The following is a 25,157-nucleotide window of genomic DNA, read 5'->3' as shown; positions in this document are numbered from 1 at the left end:
TTTGTCACGTTCTGACCATAGTTCCTTTGTATTTTCTTTGTTTTAGTGTGGTCAGGGCGTGAGTTGGGTGGGTAATCTATGTTTTCTATTTCTGTGTTGGTTTCCTGTGTTTGGCCTGATATGGTTCTCAATCAGAGGCAGCTGTCAATCGCTGTCCCTGATTGAGAACCATATTTAGGTAGCCTGTTTTCTGTTGGGTTTTGTGGGTGATTGTCTACGTGTAGTGTTTTGTGTTCAGCACTTTTTTCTATATAGCGTCACGTTCGTTTTGTTGTTTTGTAAAGTTTGGTGTTCTTCGTTATAAATAATAGAAGATGTATTCATATCACGCTGCGCCTTGGTCCTCCTCTCTTTCTCCCGAAGACGATCGTGACAGAATTTAAGGTTACAATGGGTTTCTTTACATTCCAGGACCTGCTGGGAAGAACATAACTCAAGCATACAAAATAATACATTCAAAAAACTCTTGACATTCCTGCTGGCACAGCTCCCCTCCGTCTATATATTTAAAACTGCACTCTAAGTCACGCTCTGTAGAGCTAAGCAATGTCTTCAATCTATTTGAGAATAGGTCATTTCTTTATATATAAAGAAAGGTACACAGTGATCTTGGCTGCATTTAACAATGCTTCTGCCCAGACTGAAAGGTGGACATGCTACAGTAGGTTTTCACAATGTTCCTGGGAGGACAGCATTTCATGTTCGATTCTCCTTGAAAGAATTTGTCCTGGGTTAGTGGTCCATTTTTCAAGACAACCAACAATTTCCCATTTCATTATGTAACTAATGGCACATGGCTGAATGAAGTTATTAGGAGCAACTTAGGTTTGGTAACATTATGCTTCACAGGCAACACTAACAAAATGTACAGTTTTTTGTGTGAAAGTGATTGTTTTATATACACATAACATTTATGAAAAAAAATACATAATTGGTCCGTTAAGATGAATACATATTTTATTTTCCTATAAGACACTGTACAGAGATGTATTTTGTCATTTGTATTACACTGGGCTGAACTACACTCCAATGTATTTTGTAACAAGATACTTTCAAGAGCTGTACAGTAATTAGTATTTTCATTTTGTATAGCGGTTCACCATTTTGTGGCTCCCTTTCACCTTGCATTGGTATCAGAAGTCTAACAGCACTATGGTGTGGTCTGCTAAATGAACTAAATATAAACGTGTATGTAAAAATGGACAATTGCAAAGCAAGCAGAGTATTATTCTAATGAGCTTCGCCCCAAAAAAAAAGGTTTTGTGTAAAAGGGACACAGCTTTGTCAAAATTGACTTTTCATAGCAGGTTTAGGAGGACTTACGCAGTAGGTTAGGAGAATTAACTTATTAGCAGGTTAGAAAATTAGGTTAAGCTGTATCCCATCTAGACATGACCCCGAAACAAGGCCAATAATAATACACAGTGTACTTTGCAGTTCAGTTTGGTATGTTCATTTTCATATATGCAGTCAGTGCATTCACCTAAGGTAGATAAATAACAACATATCACAGTCACAGCAAGTAAAACGTTTCTGTAACCGTTACTGAGAATGTTGTTGCAGTTCTGGCCAGCAACTTGCAAATCTATTTCTGTATTTTAAAATACAAAATACATGTAATTTAATTAAATACATTTCAAAATACAAGTATTTTGTAGTTTATTTTGATACATTGATCTTTATGGTATTTTGTAATTGTATTCTGTAATTGTATTCTGTAATTGTATTTTGTAATTGTATCTTGTCATTTTTGCCCATCTCTGACTGTACATGCAAGCAGCCCAGACATTACCTTTGACATTTTGTCAATTTCAGAGGGTGCAATAGCAAGCACCATATACAATACACTATAAACTATATTACATCTCATAAATATACAACTTTTGATCAAGATAATATACCAATAATTCAATAAAAAGTATTGAATTACATATTATAGTACTGTTATAACAAAGGAGAAACATCAAAGTGTCAGCACACAGTAACCATCGTACAGTATATTCACATATCGGAGTTTTCAATATGTTTTGCATTTTCCAGCCCCAATGATTTCAAGTTTAGAAAAGTGTGTACAGAGGGATCTCAAGTTATACAGTCATACAGTATTCAAAGTTCAAATGGGGTCGGAAGTACAATGCACCATGTTTCACCATTGACTACGAGCAAAAGTAAAACAAGTTAATATAAGACTATAGATGAGCAGAGAGCAGAGAAGATGACATTATTTGGTCATGGAAACATAGTTCAGAAGCTGTTTTGTGCAAATTAACAGTTTATCAAAAATCTTAAACCCCAAATGGATTTCAACTATGGGTCTTGAGATATAAACACACCAACAAATATGAGACAGAACCTTCTTCTGAGAGTGAGAAGTTGAGAACATGATAATGCGATGGAGATAATACTTGGGCATTTTAAATGGAACTGGACATACTCTGTATAACACATTACAGCATTAAAAGTACAGTAGTGCTACTTTTAACCTCATTCTTCTCTCCAGTTAAACTCATCCTCCAATCCACCCACCCACCCACTCATCCATCCATCCATCAATCCTCTCTTTCCACAGGGTGATTCAAGTGTCCTTTGTAATGGAAGCTATGTGGCTTTTCTCCCAACAACCTAACACGACCAGTCACGTTGGTGCCTTTCTCGCCAGAGGTCCATGGCACATTAGGGGCCCTCTATGTGCATTCCTCATGGTGTGGACCGGGGCCCCTTGGTGCCCTCAAACACCAGTAGTGTTGGCCCAAGTAGGGAAGGTGTCTAGGTGGAACATGGCCCTGCCCCAGCTGTTGATGGCCAGAGTGATGCACAGGATGCCGATGATGTTCATCACTATACCTGTCCTAGCCTGGGAGAGAGCGGGGAAGTAAAATGAGGTGCAACGAATTTCAAGTTCTGTTAGCAATCATTGAAACAGGAGAAGGCAATCAAGTGATCTGTGGCCCAGGACAATTGTCCTCAAATTATTTGTAAATGGCACATTAAGAAGTTTCCTAAATTGATTTAGGATTTGTTTGCTATTATTTATTTTTGTTAATGAATAATAAGATAGACAATTCACTAGATTATATTATCTTTATAAAATGATGTACTGTAACTCACCATGTCAGAAACCTTGAGGTAGCCGTATGAGAAGACGATAGCATTGGGTGGTGTGGCCACAGGTAGCATGAAGGCAAAGGAAGCACTGAGAGTACAAGGCACCATGACGTACAGAGGATTCATTCCAATGGACTGGGACTGAGATAAACACACAGACAGACACACATCTTTAGCTGTCTGAGCCTGGGCTGAGGAGGACACTCTTACTATGAGTCCCAAATGGCACACGTTTTCCCTACATAGTGAACTACTTTTGACCAGAGGCCATGCACCCTAGTCAAAAGTAGTGCACTATATATGGAATAGGGCGCCATGTGGGACGCATCCATAATGACAACACTCAAGTCTGCTTTGGTGATTTTAGTGTTTGTAATTCTAGGGTTCAAAATCGTCCATTAGGCGTGTGTAATTAAGATGTAATTCTTATGCATGCATGTTGTTTGGGGTCTAAGTCATGGCAGGCAAAATGGAAACGCACCACAGAAACGCATCCATAACGGTGTAGAACCACATTGTAATAGCAAAACATAGATTAGAATGTAAGCCTCGGTAGAGTTGAATATTATCCCCCAAAAATTCACACGACAGTAATTAGTTTGAAAATGATTACTGGCTGAGATTATTTTTCGTGTCATAATTCTCATCCCTCTGTCAGGACCTTCCTCAACAGATATAATGGATGTTATATCATTTAGTTGGATTCATTTTTGTAGAGGTCTGGAAAGACAATACAGACATAAACCAAGCAGCTAGACACAAAAGCACACGTCCTAGCAGCCTCTCTTTCCCAGACTTCACTGTAACTAGTAGTTGGTTCACTAACCCCATTTTTCTTCCTCTTCTTCCCCTCTTTCACTCACCCTTTTCTATACTTATGTCATCTTCATGCACTCCTGTTGGCTTTGACCTCAATAAATCCTTCTCTCTATACCCAAGCTTGGCACATTCCGGCATGGCCCAGCTTGGGTCCTCTCTGAGTGCTTGGGCACTGGGCACAGTGATACCATTCATCAGCGTAGATGGGGGTTGGCACCAGGACAAGCCACAGAGCTCAATTGGTGTGTTTGGCAGGGTGGCTATAGAAGGAGGGGCCCAGGGAAGGGGACCAAATATATTCATCCCAAATGACTAACAACTACAGTCCAGGGCAACCAAACAAGGACATGTAGGCCGGCTTCCACTGGGAGTAGTTTCAATGCTGCACTCCTATAGGGGAGATTTCTGATTGAGCTTACACTGGTAAGCACTGTACTTCACATCAAGGAGCTACAGTGTTCAAGCCATTGAAAGTACTGCTGAGGTATGTACTGTACGTGTCCGCGTGTCAGAGCAGTTTACCAGACTGGATAGCTATTGTATTCCTGCTTCCAGTTGTGTAATACTGTAATATTGTGTAGTAGTGTAGCATTGTGTAGGGTTGTAGTATTGTGCAGTATTGTGGAGTATTGTAATAGTGTGTAGTATTGAATAGTATGGTGTAGTAGTGTAGTATTGTGTACTAGTGTATAGTAGTATAGTATTTTGTAGTATTGTAATGTAGTATTGTGAAGTATTGTGTAGTATTGTGTAGTGGTGTAGTATTATGTAGTGGGGCTGTTACATCTGCTTCTGCCACGCCCTCTACTGCTCATCCTGTGTCTCCTTGACCTGCCGCCACTCCCCAGTGCTCTCTCCCTCTCTCTCTCTCTCTCTCTGTGAGATTGTGTGGGCGGAGACAGGTGTGCTGGAGTCAGAGCCGATCGCCACCAGCTGCAACCTGTTCCATAATCAAGACCTCTACAAATACTCAGTCCTGCCACTTCCACACTCCCAGATCGTAATCTCTGCTCAGTCAGTCTACGCTTCTAGACGTTTGTTACTATTTAGATCCTGTTATCTTGTTGTGCCTGTTTACCTTGCCTGATGCTGTTTTCCTCTCCGCTACAGTTCAGCCCGCTCTGACTCTGGTCCCTGTCTCCAGTCCCATGTCTCGTCATCCTGCTACTCTGTCCTGGATTCCCCACTCTACTACTCCCTTGGATTCCCCTCCGGATCTGCTTACCCTGTCCCAACCCCTCTCGTTCCAGCCTCAGCCTCCGCACCTGGTTTCCTGCAACCCGCCCGAGCTTCCCCTGACCTGCACTCCATCTTCCCCCCGTGTTTCAATTAATACCTTGGTTACTTCATCCCAGTCTCCTCGTCTGAGTCTGCTCTTGGGTTCCCCTGTTCCCCTCCACCTAACAAGGGCCTAGTATTGTGTTATTAATACAGAGCTGTGTGTTGAGTCTTACCATTGAGGCGAGGACAGGTAGGAAGAGAGTGGCAGTGGCCACATTACTGGTGCACTCTGTGAAGATGGCGATCAGCAGACACAGGATGATAGCGATGGCCCAGGGTGGGATGGTGTGGAGGGGAGTCATCTGGTCCCCCATCCACATAGACAGACCTGACTCCTGCAGGAGCATGTACAAAACCATGCAATCAGTCTCAAACAACCATGGCACTCTTCTTATGGTGTCGGATACATAACCAGACTCACATACATCTACACATGTACAGGTACTGTAACTACCAAAATAAAGGAAACACTTGAGTAAATGAAGCAGGCGCTTCAACACAGTTTTGGTTCCTGAATTAAATAAGCAATTAACATCCCATCATGCTTAGGGTCATGTTTAAAAATGCCCAGTTGTCCATTATTTTGGCTACCATGGTTAGAAGAAGAGATCTCAGTGACTTTGAAAGAGAGGTTTCAAAGGGGCATAGGGGGTTTAAAGTGTGTGTGTGTGTGTATTTGTGTTTGTATGTGTCTCAGTCACTGGAACTTAACCCAATTGAACACTTATGGGAGATTCTGGAATGGCGCCAGAGACAGTGTTTTCCACCACCATCAACAAAACACCAAATTATTAAATTTCTTGTGGAAGAATGGTGTCGCATCCCTCAAATAGCGTTCCAGACAATAGTAGAAACTATGCCAAGGCACATTGTGCTCGTGGTGGCCTAACGCCCTATTAAGACACTTTATGATGGTGTTTTGTTTCCTTTATTTTGGCAGTTACCTGTACATACTGTGTACAGTATGCAAAGACAGAAAGGTTGATTTTAGTGTACTTTAGTGGCTAAGTAAGCAGCTAATATGTCACCTGTGTCATCCCACATTATATGCCCTATGTTTCATCGTACTTGGGAAGTGAACAGGGTGGAGCTGTGTTGACTAATCAAAAATGTCCCTTTGTCACAATGATCCTGATGAAATATGGGATGATTCAGTTCTCCGTGAGGATCTGACTTTTTTGGTTAAAAAGTTTCTGTGGAAAGCGAATAAAGATTATACCGTAGAGATATAGAATTTTTATGTGAGCCAGTTTGCTACAGCAGGAAAATAATCCTGCAGCAACAGGAAATTCATTATTATGTGGATTATAATTCATGTACATTTTTGTAGGGGTTGATACATTTTTCGTGTAAACTTCAGAAGCCTTTTTAAACCTCAAATACACTACAAGTTTTACATTGCCAGGATGTCAGGAAAGTTCCCCTGCAACAGTTCCCCTGCAACAGGCACTGTCTCTCACCTCGCTGCCCTTGGCCAGGGCGAACCCTCCCCCCAAGAGGAGAACAATGCTCCAGGGTAACTTCTTCTGGGCCACCTTCCAGGTCAGCAGAGCTGGTGTGGGGTCAGCCGGGTGTTGGTGCTCTGTAGAGAGGTTAACAAATCACTGTTACAGACATGCTATTGTAATGGTCTTCAAGTCTTCATATCCTTAGATACCAAAGTAGCATACTCAAGATCAGGTACCATGCTTGTTACATTTTATGTGTTGTTTAAAAACATGGTTTACCAGTGTCAAAGCTTTGGGACCTCCTGCAACAGAAGCGTGGGGGCTTGGAAGGCAGGACGAAGAGAAGGACAGCGATGAACACTGCCACTGTGGCATCAGTTACATATCTGGAGGGAAGAATAGATAAAGATAGGATGGTTATCTGTCAGCATTCAGACACACATTTCATGTTTTCTTGCTTATTTTTTCTTGTGAAGTATTGAAGTATATGGGAAGTGCGATACACCACATGACCAAAAGTATGCTTGTCAAACATCTCATTCCACAATCATGGGCATTAATATGAAGTTGGTCCCCACTTTGCTGCTATAACAGCCTCCACTCTTCTGGGAAGGATTTCCACTAGAAGTTGGAACATTGCTGCAGGGACTTGCTTCCATCCAGCCACAAGAGCATTAGTGAGGTTGGGCTTCCCCAAGTTGGAAGAATGTTGTGCGATTACGCCTGGCTCACAGTCGGCATTCCAATTCATCCCAAAGGTGTTCGATAGGGTTGAGGTCAGGGCTCTGTGCAGGCCAGTCAAGTTCTTCCACACCAATCTCGACAAACCATTTCTGTATGGACCTTGCTTTGTGCACGGGGACTTTGTTATGCTGAAACAGGAAAGGGCCTTCCCCAAGTTGGAAGAATGTCATTATATGCTGTTGCATTAAGATTTCCCTTCACTGGAACTAAGGGGCCTAGCCTGAACCATGAAAAACAGCTCAAGACCATTATTCCTCCTCCACCAAACTTTACAGTTGGCACTATGCATTGGGGCAGGTAGCGTTCTCCTGGCATCTGCTAAACCCAGCTTCATCCACCGGACTGCCAGATGGTGAAGCGTGATTCATCACTCCAGAGAACACGTTTCCACTGCTCCAGAGTCCAATGGCGGCGAGCTTTACACCACTCCAGACGACGCTTGGCATTGCACACGGCGATCTTAGGCTTGTGTGCGGCTGCTCGGCCATGGAAACCAATTTCATGAACCTCCCGATCGACAGTTCTTGTGCTGACGTTGCTTCCAGAGGCAGTTTGAAACTCGGTAGTGAAGTGCCCCGTTCTGTGAGCTTGTGTGGCCTACCACTTCGCAGCTGAGCCGTTGTTGCTCCTTGACATTTCCACTTCACAATAACAGCACTTACAAATAGCAGCACTTACAGTTGACCAAGGCAGCTCAAGCAGGGCAGAAATTTGACGAACTGACTTGCTGGAAAGGTGGCATATGACAGTGTCACGTTGATAGTCACTGAGCTCTTCAGTAAGGCCATTCTACTGCCAATGTTTGTCTATGGAGATTGCATGGATGTGTGCTCAATTTTATACACCTGTCAGCAACGGGTGTGGCTGAAATAGCCGAATCCACTAATTTGAACGGGTGTCCACATAGTTTTGTATATATAGTGTTTAATTGGTCAATGTAATGTTTTTATTACGGTCTCAAGTCTTCTTTGTATTGATTAGGGCTGCATCTCAAATGGCACCATATTCCCTTTATGGCTCACTACATTTGACCAGAGCAATATGGCCCCTGGTCAAACGTAGTGAACTATAAAGGGAATAGAATGCCATTTGAAAAGCATGCTAGACCTGTGAAATATGCTGTGTATGTACAGTGTAGTATGTATGAACAGTAAAGGGCCGTACTCTGCGTCAGCATTGAAGACGTATGTGGCCCAGCCTGCCACGAAGCCAGGATCTCTGGTGAACCACAGAACCACCAGACAACTGAACAGACCCAGCACACTCAGCTCTCCAAAAGACATGGAGCCCAGCTGACGATGCTGCTCCTTGATCACATTGTACACAGCTATCTCTTTCTCTGTCTTCACTGCCCCACAGCCCCACGTCTTCTTAAAACTGGGAATGGAGGGAGAGAAAGGGGTTAAGACTTAAAGGGTGACTTCAGTAGTAAATTGAATTCAGTAGAGTGATTCAAATGAGGATGATCTCTGACTGAAAGATAAAACATCATATTTTGATCTGAAACTCACTTGAATCCCATAAAGACAAACTGCAGCCAGAGCCAAGCCAGGGTCAGCATCAGAATCATGTTGGGGAAAGCAAAGCCGAACCAGGACGCAAAATTGATGACATCGCCATTGTTAGGAAACAGCCTGAGGGAAACATAAAATATGATTAACATTAACACATAAAGAAAAAGATGATTTGAAAGATACATGATTTGAAAGTACTGAAATACACTGAGGACACAATCCATAGTTGAAGGTACCCACTGGTTCATCTGTCCCTTGAGCACCAGGTTGGGGCCAGTCCCTGTGAGGGTGGCAGTGCCCCCGATGCTGGCAGCGTAGCACACACACAGCGTCATGCCCTTACACATCTTCTTCTGGTCTGCAGCCTCCTTACGCCGGATAGCCTCCACAAACGGGTCTAAACAGGTCACCACAACTGGACAAACATCGTCCAAATAGGAACGTTAACATAGCATAAATAGTCTCAAAGCAAACATTTGCAATGCACACTCCTCGTATATATGCTCCATAATAAGCTTACATGGTCCCCGAGCTCATTCAACGGATAATAAACTCTTTCATTAAACTCACAAATGAACTGTTCATTAATTTGTCGTTCTCTGCTCAGTGCTCACCATGTCCCTCTGCCTGTTTCTCCGTCTGTTTGCTGTCAGTGGGGTCCTGAGGTTGGGGGTTCTCCTCAGCGCTGAGGATCACAGGCATCTCAGTCTCTGTGTAGTTGTTGAGCTGCTCCAGAACAGCCTGGACGATGGGCACCATCATGGCTGTGGTGGCTGTGTTACTGATCCACATGGACAGGAAGGCTGTCACCCCCATGAAGCCCAGCATCAGACTGGAGAGACAGGAAACCATAGAATGTGGAATAAGAATATTCTGTAACACTTTACTTAAGGAATGGCATACAGGTTAAATGCTTTATAACTTGTTATAAGCATGTATGAGCTTTTAGAATGTCTTAAGACAAAAAACGGATAAGTTAAAAGGCAAAATACACTCTGACACAGAGAGAGTGAAATGTTGGGTAATATGTCCTAATCATGTATAATGGCAAGGTTAATACAATATTATATACTGTACCTGTAGATAGTCATACAGATTAACTGATTTCCCTTCTCTAGAGATAGATATAGTCCCAAGAATAGCAAGGGATTTGTATTGATGGGTTAGTTAGTTAGCTAGTTCAGTCAGTCAGTCAGTTAGTTTGTTGAGGGTCACTCACAGAGCGGGGCGCACCCCAACAAAGAGCAGCACTCGGAGGGCAATGCGTTTGTGCAGGTTCCAGTGCTCCACTGCCACCGCCACCATCAGTCCTCCCACAAACAACATGTTGGTGTCCTTCAGGTACTGCATACACACCTGGAAGACACACACAGATAAGTGACTCATGGGTCCACAGTGTATTTGTGTAAGCATATACAAACATCTACCAATACTGTAAACAATGTGCAGACACCATTGTGAAGTATACTGAACACAAATATAAACACAACAATTTCAACGATTCTACTGAGCTACAATTCATATAAGGAAATCAGTAAATTGAAATAAATTCATTAGGCCCTAATTTATGGATTTCACATGACTGGGCAGGGGCGCAGCTGTGGGTGGGCCTGGGAGGGCATAGGCCCACCCACTGGGGAGCCAGGCCCTGCCAATCAGAATTAGTTTTTCCCCACAAAAGGGCTTTATTACAGACAGAAATACTCCTCAGTTTCATCAGCTGTCCAGGTGGCTGGTCTCAGACGATCCCGCAGGTGAAGAAGCCGGATGTGGAGGTCCTGGGCTGGCATGGTTACACGTCGTCTGCGGTTCTGAGGCAGGTTGTACGTATTGCCAAATTCTCTAAAACAACGTTGGAGGCGGCTTATGGTAGAGAAATTAACATAAAATTCTCTGGCAACAGCTCTGGTGGACATTCCTGCAGTCAGCATGCCAATTGCACGCTACTTCAAAACTTGAGACATCTGTGAGATTGTGTTGTTTGACAAAACTACACATTTTAGAGTGGCCTTCTATTGTCCCCGGCAGAAGGTGTGCCTATGTAATTCATGCGGTTTATTCAGATTCTTGAAATGCCACACCTGTCAGGTGTATGGATTATCTTGGCAAAGGAGAAATGCTCACTAACAGGGATGTAAACAAATTTGTGCCCAAAATTTGAGAGAAATAAGCTTTTTGTGCATATGGAACATTTCTGGGATCTTTTATTTCAGCTCATTAAACATGAGACCAAGACTTTACATGTTGCGTTTATATTTTTTGTTCAGTATATATTTAATATTAGTAGGCTATTATAGTACAGTTTCATTAGACAGTTTTATAGTAGTTTCATTCATCATGTTATTGAGATGGCTTGAAATAGAGGCTGTCTTACATCTTTGGACTGCATGATGCCAAACATGGGGAAGAGGACAGCAGGGAGCAGGGCAGTGACAGCCAGCGGTAAGGCCTCTGTACACCAGTACACTGCCATCAGGATGATCACATAGGCACATGCTGCCTCCTGCACAACACATACATAGGATCCAACAGGTCACCAACAGGTCAGAACATCCAACACACCACAACACCTGGGAATGAATACTGCTGGCTCATACAGATGCAATATCTTAATTTGACCCTGCTTCTCACAGCAGGAAAACAATCCTGCAGATAGGAAATGTTAATTATTATCTGAATTATAATTCATATAATTGTTTTTAGGGGTGGATACATTTTTTGTCAGGGCAGGTCTGACATTTTAAAGTGGAAATTACAAACCTTAGAAGCCTTTTCAAGTCTTGAATATACTACAATTTGCATTTCCTTCTGCGCAGGAATATTCTCTGCGACAACAGTGTGATCAAATTTAGATAGCAGATCTGTACTGCTGTTAGTGACAGGAAAATTATATGACACAAAAGTCACATTATATAATCCTAAATTGGAGAGATTATAGTTGATTGGGACTGAGGTATGTTGATTGGGGTTAAAGATCACTCTGTGTTGTAGTCCATGGCAGCACCTGTTAGTCTCTACTGTATACTGATCAGTCCACACGTATTACTCAGCAGTCCTCTATGATGCATGTGTGTGTGTGTGTGTGTGTGTGTGTGTGTGTGTGTGTGTGTGTGTGTGTGTGTGTGTGTGTGTGTGTGTGTGTGTGTGTGTGTGTGTGTGTGTGTGTGTGTGTGTGTGTGTGTGTGTGTGTGTGTGTGTGTGTGTGACAGATTAGGTATGATGACGTAGTTAGTATTGATTCTGATACACTGAAACTACACACCAAGAATTAGACAAAGATAACATGCTTATAGCCCCATGCGTGAGAACACATGATGCAGTGGTGGCAACACTAGGACCGAGTCTCCGCTTCGGTGGCATGTAAAGTATATGTTCCAAATGGCACCCTATTCTCTATGTAGTGCACTACTTTAGACTAGGGGCATGGTCAAAGTAGTGCACTATAGTGAATAGGGTGGCATTTGAAGAACCTATGACAGGAGGATTCAGTGTAACCAGTGTTCCCACGCTGGAGATGACCTGCCATATAGGGTTAAAACAACAGCATTAGACTACTATCTTTGACACAGTCTCAGTGCACAGGGATGATGGGCGGCAAGTAACCTAGTGTTTAGGAGCGTTGGACCAGTAACCGAAAGGTTATTTGTTCAAATCCCTGAGCTGACTAGGTGAAAAATCTGTCAATGTGCCCTTGAGCAAGGCACTTAACCCTAATTGCTCCTGTAAGTCGCTCTGGATAAGAGTGTCTGCTAAACAAATATAAAAATGGTTCTACATAGCTTCTGCCATGCTGCAACTCACTGTTAAGGCTGCATCAACAGGTGCAAGGCTGAACAAAACTTATGCAATGACTAAATGTTTCTCAACCACAGAATGCAGTTAGACCTGCTTCAGTACATTTTCCAAAAAGTGTCTAATTGAAGGTTTAGGATCAATTTAATTATACAAACATCTCTGTAATAAAGTAAAGTATTCATAAATTACCAACCACTTTTGCATTTTACAAATCAAACAATATAATTAAACAACAATATAAAACCGCTTTCAAGATACATAAAATATATTTGAAACATAAAAACGCGTGTATGAATCTGTGCAAAACAAATGTGACAATTGACATACCTTTGTTCCAATGACTAAAGGCAGCGGGAGAAGAAGTAACGGGGTAGAGAATAGAACAATCTCATTCTTCAGATTCCGAAGGGATTTCAGAAATGCTGCCATCCTATGACTTTAGGAGATGCCGAGGCAAAGAAAGTTGGAGCACTAGAGACGGTCGTTTTACTTCGAGCAGGTCGGGGGAGGGGAGGAAGTGAAAGGGGGAGTCCCGCAGCTGATAATAGGAGAGGGAAGAGAGCTCACGAACATATAATGATGGGAGACAGATGGAGAGAGAGAAGGCTAAACCTAGATTTAATGCTGGTGGGATCCTGAATACCTTTACCACAACGTTTTCAATAAACATCAGTTAAAATTTTCTTTCAGAGAGATTAAACAATCAACAACAATTATGTAAACTATGACCAGTAATCTCAATATTTATTATCTAATATTATTGTACCTTCGATTATAGCTTTTTCAAATGGAACTGATAACTCAAATTCTGACAGAGAAATGAAACCCTGTACTAGCAGTACACCTAAAAAATATTTTTTTTAAGTATGAGCACAAAAATTAACAGAAATTATAAACTTAACTTTCTTTACTCCCTAAAACTGATAGTGTTTGCAATTGTAGTGTCATGCTGTCCAGTGACCTTTCCCTGTATAGTCCTCTGGGTCTGCACAGACAGCAGGAATGATAATGTTCCCTTTGGTCTCCAAAGCTCTGTGGGTTATGACCCAGTATATGGGCTTTCCACTATCATGCCCAGTCACATTTCCGCTTCTTTTGAAGCCAAGTCTTACATGTCATTACAGAAAATGCCATAACTATTTGGACAAGATTCCATTTTTTTGTGCTTAGTCATTGCCCTTATAACATTAAAACATATGGAGTGTACCATACGTGTCATTCTCAAGATTAAACTTTATCTTAGTAGTAGCTCATTGAGATTGCGAGGCACAACAGAACATGCAGAAGATAGCCTACTGTTTTAGAGCGAACTAGCTCTATAGACAAACTATATGAGATATATGAGGTAATTGTATCTGTCCGGTGCAATACTTTATTCCAATCAGTGTTTTATTAGTTACAAATTATACATATTTTTCCCACCACATAAGGTGGGATCCAGGATCACTGTCTAACCCTGAGCTGATCTCAAAGGATCTTATATCGCCACCTTGTGGGTTTTCTGATTAGCTGCAGTTCAGTGATCATTAGGTCATTTGTTTGCGTACCTGGATTTGTGTGGCATGATTTGAATTCTGAAAATACCAGAATTTAACAGTAAATATAAGGGAATAAGCACTTTGTAATGTTTGTGAAGATTATTGTGTATGTTTAAGTGCGGTAAGTAACAGTAATGATATCTTTGTTTCTCTAGTCTACAACCACTGGCTGAGTGCTTGGCCTAAGTAACAGAAGCCCATTAGGACAGAATAAGCTTGACATGAAATTATCATTTGTTCATATCCATTTGTTGGTTTCTTCTAATTTAGACGTACAAAATCACTACAGAGTTGACCTAAATCATTGATAGTACATTACATTATGAAAAATGTATGAATCAGGGCAAAAATGTCCAAAACTCACATAGGATTTTGACATGTTTAATGTAGCCTAATACACAATATTGCATTTTCATGATACATTTAATCCAAAACATCAGATAGAAATACTAGTATTTTTAATCAGCAGTAAACTTCATTAGAGAATGTGGGGCACCTCAGTGTGTTGTGTATTTAAAATTAAAATAAAGAAAAAATAAAAAAGTATTTGTATTTTTTTTTTTAAAGTTTCACATTTAGAAAAATGGTTACATTTCAATCCAGCTGACCATTTGAATAACTTGGGCTGTTGTCATGCATCTGAGTTGCTCATCTGGATTTGCTTCCTCTCTGACAGACAGCAGTACAGTTCAAGGTCAATAGATAATGGTCTTAATCTCCCCTCATTGAATGAGGTTTCGGCTTACTTGGGTGGCCCACCAAAAGAGTGACTATAATGCTTGTCATTCTTGTCATTCTTGTCATCAATGGGGTAGTGTACTTTATCTAGGTTGGCAGACCCTCCACTACTCTGCATAGCAGGAGCTCCAGGGTTAGGGTTGGTGATGACGCCTAGGAAGACTGGTGCTTGTGTCTTATCGTCCATGAGGGCAAAGAAGAATGGCTGGTTGAGACTAAAAGAGGGGTTGGACCGTGAGATGACCAGGCTGGTAGCTGCAGCAGCCTCTGCTCCCTCCTCAGAGATCTCCATACTGGACTTGTGCTGCACACTGGACACCAGCAGAGGCCCCTCAGCTATGGCAGCCAGGTTGGGACTAGCAAACAATTCCCCCATACCTGAGAATATAACAAATCACACACTTAAGTATATGAGAGTGGCAGTTCTAAACTTTTCAACAGACTTACAGCTTCTGCCAGTAATTAACATTTTTGTTGAAGAATAAGATGGACAATTGTTTTTTAAAATCTTTATCTCACCTTTCCTTGTGCTTCAAGCCTTATTATCTACAGTATGAATGTTTTCACTAGTATACCTACCTCACATATTCATCTCGTCTGCTTATGGATCCTCTACTACTTACCAATGTTGGTCAGAGCCTCCTGCAGGTCCTGGCTGTAGTCCAGTTTAAATTTGGGCAGCTTGACCTGCATGGATCTCTCTCTGGGCAGGCGGTTGTACAGGTCAGAGATGTTGAGCTTTGCTGCGAGGGCTGACACGTTCACCTGGCCATTCATGGGCATCACTATCAGCAGGCTCATCTGATTGTTGAAGGGGAAGCGAGCCACCTGCACAGGAAGACGAGGACAATTATGAAGTGAGGTAATATAGTGTGCAACAATTTTGGGACTCAGGAAAATAGGAGGGTGAATAGAGAAATTCCAGAAGAGAAAGGACAAAAGGAAGACAATATGTCATAAAAAAGGAGGCAAATACCATTTGGGAGTCATATCTTAAATATAATATAGCATACAGGTATGTACTACATGTAGAGAGTGATGGATGGTGAAAGTATGAAAAACATAAATGGTCAAGCAGGAGGGGACAAGAGGGAGTGAGATTCCGGCGCCGAAAAGAGATAGCAAATTCCGGCGCCGAAAAGAGATGGCTGCCTCGCTTCGTGCTCCTTGGAAAATATGCAGTATTTTGTTTTTTTACGTGTTATTTCTTACATCGGTACCCCGGGTAATCTTAGGTTTCATTACATACAGTCGGGAGGAACTACTGAATATACGATTAACGTCAACTCATCATCGTTCCTACCAGGAATATGACTTTCCCGAAACGGATCCAGTGTCTTGCCTTCCACACAATACAATGGATCTGATCCCAGCCGGCGACCCTGTGCGACGCCGAAAAAGGGGAAAACGTGGCGGTCTCGTGGTCAGGCTTCGGAGACGGGCACATCGCGCTCCACTCCCTAGCATACTACTCGCCAATGTCCAGTCTCTTGACAATAAGGTTGATGAAATCCGAGCACGGGTAGCATTCCAGAGAGACATCAGGGATTGCAACGTGCTCTGCTTCACGGAAACATGGCTAACTCAAGGGACGCTAACGGAGTCGGTGCAGCCAGCTGGTTTCTCCATGCATCGCGCCGACAGAAACAAACATCTTTCCGGTAAGAAGAGGGGCGGGGGGGTATGCCTTATGATTAACGAGAAGTGGTGTGATCATCATAACAACACACAAGAACTCAAGTCGTTCTGTTCACCTGATCTAGAACTCCTCACAATCAAATGTCGACCGCATTATCTACCAAGGGAATTCTCGTCAATCATAATCACAGCCGTATACATTCCCCCCCAAGCAGACACATCGATGGCCCTGAACGAACTTTATCTGACTCTTTGTAAACTGGAAACCACACACCCTGAGGCTGCATTCATCGTAGCTGGGGATTTTAACAAGGCTAATCTAAAAACAAAACTCCCTAAATTCTATCAGCATATCGATTGTGCTACCAGGGCTGGAAAAACACTAGACCATTGTTACACTAATTTCCGCGACGCTTATAAGGCCCTCCCCCGCCCCCCTTTCGGAAAAGCTGACCACGACTCCATTTTGTTGATTCCAGCCTACAAACAAAAACTCAAACAACAAGCTCCCGCGCTCAGGTCTGTTCAACGCTGGTCCGACCAATCTGAATCCACGCTTCAAGACTGCTTCGATCACGCAGATTGGAATATGTTCCGCATCGCGTCCAACAACAATATTGACGAATATGCTGATTCGGTGAGCGAGTTCATTAGGAAGTGCATTGACGATGTCGTACCCACAGCAACGATAAAAACATTCCCAAACCAGAAACCGTGGATTGACGGCAGCATTCGCGTGAAACTGAAAGCGCGAACCACTGCTTTTAACCTGGGCAAGGTGACCGGAAGCATGACCGAATACAAACAGTGTAGCTATTCTCTCCGCAAGGCAATCAAACAGGCTAAGTCTCAGTACAGAGACAAAATCGAGTCGAAATTCAACAGCTCAGACACAAGAGGTATGTGGCAGGGTCTACAGTCAATCACGGATTACAAAAAGAAAACCAGCCCCGTCGAGGACCAGGATGTCTTGCTCCCAGACAGGCTAAACAACTTTTTTGCCCGCTTTGAGGACAATACAGTGCCACTGACACGGCCCCCTACCAAAACCTGCGGGCTCTCCTTCACTGCAGCCGAGGTGAGTAAAACATTTAAACGTGTTAACCCTCGCAAGGCTGCAGGCCCAGACGGCATTCCCAGCCGCGTCCTCAGAGCATGCGCAGACCAGCTGGCTGGTGTGTTTACGGACATATTCAATCAATCCTTATCCCAGTCTGCTGTTCCCACATGCTTCAAGAGGGCCACCATTGTTCCTGTTCCCAAGAAAGCTAAGGTAACTGAGCTAAACGACTACCGCCCCGTAGCACTCACTTCCGTCATCATGAAGTGCTTTGAGAGACTAGTCAAGGACCATATCACCTCCACCCTACCGGACACCCTAGACCCACTCCAATTTGCTTACCGACCCAATAGGTCCACAGACGACGCAATCGCAACCACACTGCACACTGCCCTAACCCATCTGGACAAGAGGAATACCCATGTGAGAATGCTGTTCATCGATTACAGCTCAGCATTTAACACCATAGTACCCTCCAAACTCGTCATCAAGCTCGAGACCCTGGGTCTCGACCCCGCCCTGTGCAACTGGGTCCTGGACTTCCTGACGGGCCGCCCCCAGGTGGTGAGGGTAGGTAACAACATCTCCACCCCGCTGATCCTCAACACTGGGGCCCCACAAGGGTGCGTTCTGAGCCCTCTCCTGTACTCCCTGTTCACCCACGACTGCGTGGCCATGCACGCCTCCAACTCAATCATCAAGTTTGCGGATGACACTACAGTGGTAGGCTTGATCACCAACAACGACGAGACGGCCTACAGGGAGGAGGTGAGGGCCCTCGGAGTGTGGTGTCAGGAAAATAACCTCATACTCAACGTCAACAAAACAAAGGAGATGATTGTGGACTTCAGGAAACAGCAGAGGGAGCACCCCCCTATCCACATCGACGGGTCAGTAGTGGAGAAGGTGGAAAGTTTTAAGTTCCTCGGTGTACACATCACGGACAAACTGAACTGGTCCACCCACACAGACAGCGTTGTGAAGAAGGCGCAGCAGCGCCTCTTCAACCTCAGGAGGCTGAAGAAATTCGGCTTGTCACCAAAAGCACTCACAAACTTCTACAGATGCACAATCGAGAGCATCCTGTCGGGCTGTATCACCGCCTGGTACGGCAACTGCTCCGCCCACAACCGTAAGGCTCTCCAGAGGGTAGTGAGGTCTGCAGAACGCATCACCAGGGGCAAACTACCTGCCCTCCAGGACACCTACACCACCCGATGTCACAGGAAGGCCATAAAGATCATCAAGGACAACAACCACCCAAGCCACTGCCTGTTCACCCCGCTATCATCCAGAAGGCGAGGTCAGTACAGGTGCATCAAAGCAGGGACCGAGAGACTGAAAAACAGCTTCTATCTCAAGGCCATCAGACTGTTAAACAGCCACCACTAACATTTAGCGGCCGCTGCCAACATACTGACTCAACTCCAGCCACTTTAAAAATGGGAATTGATGGAAATTATGTAAAACTGTACCACTAGCCACTTTAAGCAATGCCACTTAATACAATGTTTACATACCCTACATTACCCATCTCATATGTATATATACTGTACTCTATATCATCTACTGCATCTTGCCATCTTTATGCAATACATGTACCACTAGCCACTTTAAACTATGCCACTTTATGTTTACATACCCTACAGTACTCATCTCATATGTATATACCGTACTCTATACCATCTACTGCATCTGCCATGCCGTTCTGTACCACCACTCATCCATATATCTTTATGTACATATTCTTTATCCCTTACACTTGTGTGTGTGTAAGGTAGTAGTGTGGAATTGTTAGGTTAGATTACTGTTGGTTATTACTGCATTGTCGGAACTAGAAGCACAAGCATTTCGCTACACTCGCATTAACATCTGCTAACCATGTGTATGTGACTAATAAAATTTGATTTGATTTGATTTGATTTGATTTGAGTCTTACCTGAGCCTCCAGATCATTATCGATGAGTAGACTCAAGGGGTATTTGGGCCCCATCATCATGTCAACATTGACCATGTGCTTGTCGTCAACGTAGAAGACATCTTTGGAGGTAAATCGTGGGTCGAAGCGAGCCTTCCATTCTCCTGTTTAGGACAAATGGGTGATTACAGAGAAAATATTAGAAAAAAGCATTTAAGGACAGACAGACTGATAATGCCAGACATGAAATACACTGCTCAAAAAAATAAAGGGAACACTTAAACAACACAGTGTAACTCCAAGTCAATCACACTTCTGTGAAATCCAACTGTCCACTTAGGAAGCAACACTGATTGACAATAAATTTCACATGCTGTTGTGCAAATGGAATAGACAACAGGTGGAAATTATAGGCAATTAGCAAGACACCCCCAATAAAGGAGTGGTTCTGCAGGTGATGACCACAGACCACTTCTCAGTTCCTATGCTTCCTGGCTGATGTTTTGGTCACTTTTGAATGCTGGCGGTGCTTTCACTCTAGTGGTAGCACGAGACGGAGTCTACAACCCACACAAGTGGCTCAGGTAGTGCAGCTCATCCAGGATGGCACATCAATGCGAGCTGTGGCAAGAAGGTTTGCTGTGTCTGTCAGCGTAGTGTCCAGAGCATGGAGGCGCTACCAGGAGACAGGCCAGTACATCAGGAGACGTGGAGGAGGCCGTAGGAGGGCAACAACCCAGCAGCAGGACCGCTACCTCCGCCTATGTGCAAGGAGGAGCAGGAGGAGCACTGCCAGAGCCCTGCAAAATGACCTCCAGCAGGCCACAAATGTGCATGTGTCTGCTCAAACGGTCCGAAACAGACTCCATGAGGGTGGTATGAGGGCCCGACGTCCACAGGTGGGGGTTGTGCTTACAGCCCAACACCGTGCAGGACGTTTGGCATTTGCCAGAGAACACCAAGATTGGCAAATTCGCCACTGGCGCCCTGTGCTCTTCACAGATGAAAGCAGGTTCACACTGAGCACATGTTACAGACGTGACAGAGTCTGGAGACGCCGTGGAGAACGTTCTGCTGCCTGCAACATCCTCCAGCATGACCGGTTTGGCGGTGGGTCAGTCATGGTGTGGGGTGGCATTTCTTTGGGGGGGCGCACAGCCCTCCATGTGCTCGCCAGAGGTAGCCTGACTGCCATTAGGTACCGAGAAGAGATCCTCAGACCCCTTGTGAGACCATATGCTGGTGCGGTTGGCCCTGGGTTCCTCCTAATGCAAGACAATGCTAGACCTCATGTGGCTGGAGTGTGTCAGCAGTTCCTGCAAGAGGAAGGCATTGATGCTATGGACTGGCCCGCCCGTTCCCCAGACCTGAATCCAATTGAGCACATCTGGGACATCATGTCTCGCTCCATCCACCAACGCCACGTTGCGCCACAGACTGTCCAGGAGTTGGCGGATGCTTTAGTCCAGGTCTGGGAGGAGATCCCTCAGGAGACCATCCGCCACCTCACCAGGAGCATGCCCAGGCGTTGTAGGGAGGTCATACAGGCACGTGGAGGCCACACACACTACTGAGCCTAATTTTGACTTGTTTTAAGGACATTACATCAAAGTTGGATCAGCCTGTAGTGTGGTTTTCCACTTTAATTTTGAGTGTGACTCCAAATCCAGACCTCCATGGGTTGATACATTTGATTTCCATTGATAATTTTTGTGTGATTTTGTTGTCAGCACATTCAACTATGTAAAGAAAAAAGTATTTAATAAGAATATTTAATTCATTCAGATCTAGGATGTGTTATTTTAGTGTTCCCTCTATTTTTTTGAGCAGTGTATAATTGTGAATTGAGTATATAGATACTATGACAAACCTTTGAAGTGAACAGCATTGATGAGCATGAGAAGCAGATTGGGTGGCAGACTGGTCAGGAAGTCGGTCACTTTTCCATTAGTGGCCCTCTCTACCCACTCGTTGACCTCAGCCAGCCCTTCCAAGGTCACTGGCTCTGAGTCATATACATCCTGAGACTGATGAACAAACTCTGGTTTGGGCTCAAACCCTGAAATAGACATCAAAAGACTCTTTCAATAATGTTATTGTGAAGTCATAAAGTCAGTAACACATCAGTACTTTCTTATATCTGGCCATTTGAAGTATTGTTTCATTCAATGTCACTTGTTTGAACTTCTGTACACTCAAGCCTAATATGTGTCTATTGTCTTTATCTTCCTTCAATTTCCAGATCCGTTTCCTTTATGTTCCATTAACTTCCTAACCCTCTTACTCAAGTAAGCAGTGAAGTGTTGGGGTCAATTCCATTTCAACCCCTTACCTGCAGTCAAATGACCAAATCGCCCTCTGGTGGCCTCATGGGTGGAATGTTACTCATATTTTTTATAATTTCATAATCAATGCCCATTATTTTGTCGAAAACGTTGAAAATCCGGTGTTTCCATGTGAAATGATTTTGTTATACTTCACTCTTCTGTGATGTATATGAAGTGTAATATTGGGACGCAAACTCAAAATTACATTTCAACTCCATATCTGACATTGTACAGGTGTCGACTTCTTTTTTAAGCCCCTAACCATGTGTGTGAGGTGTATACTTTTGTTTCAAAGTAGATTTGTTTAAGAATACCAAGAAACACTCTATGTGATCCTGATACAGCCCACTGCAGTAATTAAGAAATAAACAAAATCCTAATTCCAAATGTTCCTCTATGAAAAGCATTGAAGAGAATTGCAATTTCAGGGTACTTGCTGAATTGACTGAAATTTAAATGGAATTGACCCCAACCCTGAAGCAGTGAACACTGACCTGGTTGCAGGTAGAGGCGTGTAGCCACTTGCAGGTCGCTCTTGCGGAGGCGTTGCAGGAAGTTGTGTAGAGACATGTGGTAGCAGGGCAGAGTGTCACCATGGAGATGGTGCATCAACAGCTCCTCTGTCTCATTCATGGCTCCTGAGAGACATACATAGACATGATGATGATGCAACATGCTGCAGCTTATTGATTGTGTTATTGATTATTGGACTGCAATGTTGAGTGAGCTAGCACACAAGCATTTAGCTGCACCTTTTAATCCTGCTCTAAACTGTACACGTGACGAATCCAATTTGATTTGAGCTCTCAACATTTACAGCAAACAAGTACCTAATAGGTTATGTTGAGTCTAAATGTCCTCTGGTCTAAAGTAGTATACTATATAGGGAATAGAGTACCATTTGGGACAGAGCAAAAGAGGTAGTGATGCTGGTATTGTAAACCATGCCAAGTACAGTTGATACTGAAAGAGCATAGATGCACAACACCTACATTTCTAAAACGTTTTAATCACTCCTAAAAAAACACCAAAAACAGAACATGTTATACCCAGAGCCAGCTGGGAGAGTGCCAGGGATATGCTGAGGGGGGATATGATGACATTGGGCTGCTCAGGTCCTGTCTTCATCTGGCCCAAGAGCTTCATGCCCAGCCTCTGGATGGCACGAGCTAAGGCCTGCCTGGATTTTGGCCTGCGGGCCTGGGCCCTACAATTCCCATCCTGCTGCTGATTATCCTCCTCAGACGAGCTCCCGCCCGGGGCACTGGTCGTCACGAGGGGAGGAGGGGTGCACATATATGAGGTGGGACTTGTGTTTGGAGGCTCCTGTGTACTAGGGGCTGAAGTCCCTGATTCCTGGAAGAGTGGATTGTGTTGGGTTAAGAGAATGTAGAGTAAAAAGGCACGTGGAGGGTATGAGAGCTGTGTATTCTGCTTTGGCAACAGACCTCTTTAGGGTGGCTGGGCATCAATGGGATGAGAGGAACCAGAGGGATTGGAGCATCATTTGACACCTCTCCATTCTGCTTGAAGGGAAAATAAGTGATATGAGAATGTTGCACATCTTTCAGAAAAAGCAGTCACGATTGATGTTGATGATAAATTTCAGTGCTTTACAGTTAGTCCTTGTCTGCAGACACAGAACAACAGGAGTGATAGTAGATGAAGGTCCATGTCCACGAACAGCCAGCCTGAAACAACAGAGGGTAACAAGCTATTACCCAATAATGCTGGCCTATTCAATTCCTGTCAATGGAATGAATTACAGTTGAAGGACGACAGCAAACTGACATTTAGGCTAGATAATCCAGTCTTTCGCAATGACAAACAAAAACTGTTGTATCAACTTCTTTAGTATGGTACAGCAGTGTATCTCCTTTTAAAATAGAAAACATTACAAAACAGACTATTCCCTTGAAGAAAACATGTATTTACTGAGGCATATCATACAAAACATTCACACCTGTAGTTTAACATAAAAAAAATATATGTTTTACTTAATTTGTGATGCACATTTCATTTAGAAGTACATAATCCCATCTCTCCCTCTCTATATGGCACCTGGATTCTTAATTTAAACAGACCACCTGAAAGATGGTGACTCAGTACAAACAGTAACATTTTGGGCACTCTTGCTCTGGTAACGCTGGTTAGCAAGACCAGCAGCTGGTAAATCAAATCAAATCAAATCAAAATCAAATCAATTTATATAGCCCTTCTTACATCAGCTAATATCTCAAAGTGCTGTACAGAAACCCAGCCTAAAACTCCAAACAGCAAGCAATGCAGGTGTAGAAGCACGGTGGCTAGGAAAAACTCCCTAGAAAGGCCAAAACCTAGGAAGAAACCTAGAGAGGAACCAGGCTATGAGGGGTGGCCAGTCCTCTTCTGGCTGTGCCGGGTGGAGATTATAACAGAACATAAATCTGGTTAGTTGAGAACACCAGCTAGCTATACTATGCGTATCTACATAATGGCAAGCCTTGCCACAAGTACACACTGAGGGGAATTACTTTAATACTTTATGACCAAGTACATGAACTACTTGCTATTTCTTCCTAACAGACCAAAAACAAGAAAACAACATTTTAACAACTGTTGGCAATTGAATGGAAAATTAGGTGATATTTGGTTTAAATGAACACACATAATCAAGGGGCAACCTCAAGTGTTACACTATTACTATAATTCTAACTATCACTTACTATTAGGCCTACTACTATTACACTGAGGCAAAGGTTTAGCTGAAACATTATGACTTGAATAAATGAAAGTGTAAGTCAGTTAAATCCTAAGCCATAACATAAATTCCCAAATGTTCGATCTTACCTTGACAAAATGAAGATGGGAGACCTGCTATCCTGTCTAAAAAGAGATAGCGACATACACACTAAACGTGCAATGGCAGAATTCGCATTTGCAAAATACTGGCAGTTGCTCAGCAGGCTGTTAAATTTCAACTTTCATTGATCTGTGCTTCATATATGTCACTACTTGTTTGTAAATGTAAATATTGAGACCGATTCAGGGGTCAAACAGTGAGCCTGACAGAGCCGGACACTTTGAGAATCAAAGCATACTGGTAAATCTGCAGAGTGAAACACCAGGACTAGCTGTGAAGCAACACGTCATGGCTTGATTACATTAGTGAGTTGTAACAGTGTTTATGTGTGAGACAATGAAAGCAGATAAAAAGTAATGTGGATGGAATCACTGATTCCTAATTTACAAT

The 25,157-nt window shown here is 43.3% G+C and overlaps 2 protein-coding genes across 3 annotated transcripts; both read right to left on the bottom strand.

Moving 5' to 3' along the window:
• Positions 1-939: 939 nt before the first annotated feature.
• On the bottom strand, positions 940-13,714 carry LOC139548771 (Na(+)/citrate cotransporter-like). The gene is made up of 13 exons (XM_071358595.1): positions 13,473-13,714; positions 13,034-13,244; positions 11,286-11,414; positions 10,131-10,267; positions 9,526-9,743; positions 9,152-9,326; positions 8,909-9,031; positions 8,562-8,774; positions 6,933-7,039; positions 6,666-6,787; positions 5,379-5,540; positions 3,109-3,246; positions 940-2,854 (listed from the first exon to the last, which is right to left on the bottom strand). The coding sequence occupies exons 2-13, from the start codon at positions 13,133-13,135 to the stop codon at positions 2,729-2,731; spliced, it is 1,752 nt and encodes a 583-aa protein (XP_071214696.1). The 5' UTR covers positions 13,136-13,244; positions 13,473-13,714; the 3' UTR covers positions 940-2,728.
• An 897-nt stretch (positions 13,715-14,611) lies between these two features.
• Positions 14,612-24,987, bottom strand: LOC139548772 (alpha-2-antiplasmin-like). 2 transcript variants are annotated; one of them, XM_071358596.1, is made up of 9 exons: positions 24,755-24,987; positions 23,543-23,616; positions 23,374-23,451; positions 22,975-23,281; positions 22,420-22,563; positions 21,469-21,657; positions 19,620-19,762; positions 15,606-15,810; positions 14,612-15,360 (listed from the first exon to the last, which is right to left on the bottom strand). In XM_071358596.1, exons 2-9 carry the CDS (start codon positions 23,597-23,599, stop codon positions 14,987-14,989), a joined length of 1,497 nt encoding a protein of 498 aa, XP_071214697.1. In that variant the 5' UTR covers positions 23,600-23,616; positions 24,755-24,987; the 3' UTR covers positions 14,612-14,986. The 2 variants fall into 2 exon arrangements, with proteins under 2 accessions (XP_071214697.1, XP_071214699.1); XM_071358598.1 differs by having other exon boundaries at positions 23,374-23,448; positions 24,755-24,986.
• Positions 24,988-25,157: the final 170 nt, after the last annotated feature.

This window comes from Salvelinus alpinus, chromosome 22, assembly GCF_045679555.1.
Source record: "Salvelinus alpinus chromosome 22, SLU_Salpinus.1, whole genome shotgun sequence".
NCBI classification, from domain to species: Eukaryota; Metazoa; Chordata; class Actinopteri; order Salmoniformes; family Salmonidae; genus Salvelinus; species Salvelinus alpinus.
This window is presented reverse-complemented; position numbering and strand designations above follow the sequence as displayed.

Coding starts and splice junctions, on each gene's coding strand:
- LOC139548771 (XM_071358595.1), bottom strand. CDS start 13,135: ATGGCAGCATTTCTGAAATCCCTTCGGAATCTGAAGAATGAGATTGTT. Junction 11,415..13,033: donor CTTTAGTCATTGGAACAAAG/GTATGTCAATTG, acceptor TGTGTTGTGCAG/GAGGCAGCATGTGCCTATGT. Junction 6,788..6,932: donor GTCCCAAAGCTTTGACACTG/GTAAACCATGTT, acceptor ACCTCTCTACAG/AGCACCAACACCCGGCTGAC.
- LOC139548772 (XM_071358596.1), bottom strand. CDS start 23,599: ATGGACCTTCATCTACTATCACTCCTGTTGTTCTGTGTCTGCAGACAA. Junction 23,282..23,373: donor TGCCCAGCCACCCTAAAGAG/GTCTGTTGCCAA, acceptor CCACTCTTCCAG/GAATCAGGGACTTCAGCCCC. Junction 21,658..22,419: donor ACGCCTCTACCTGCAACCAG/GTCAGTGTTCAC, acceptor TGTCTATTTCAG/GGTTTGAGCCCAAACCAGAG.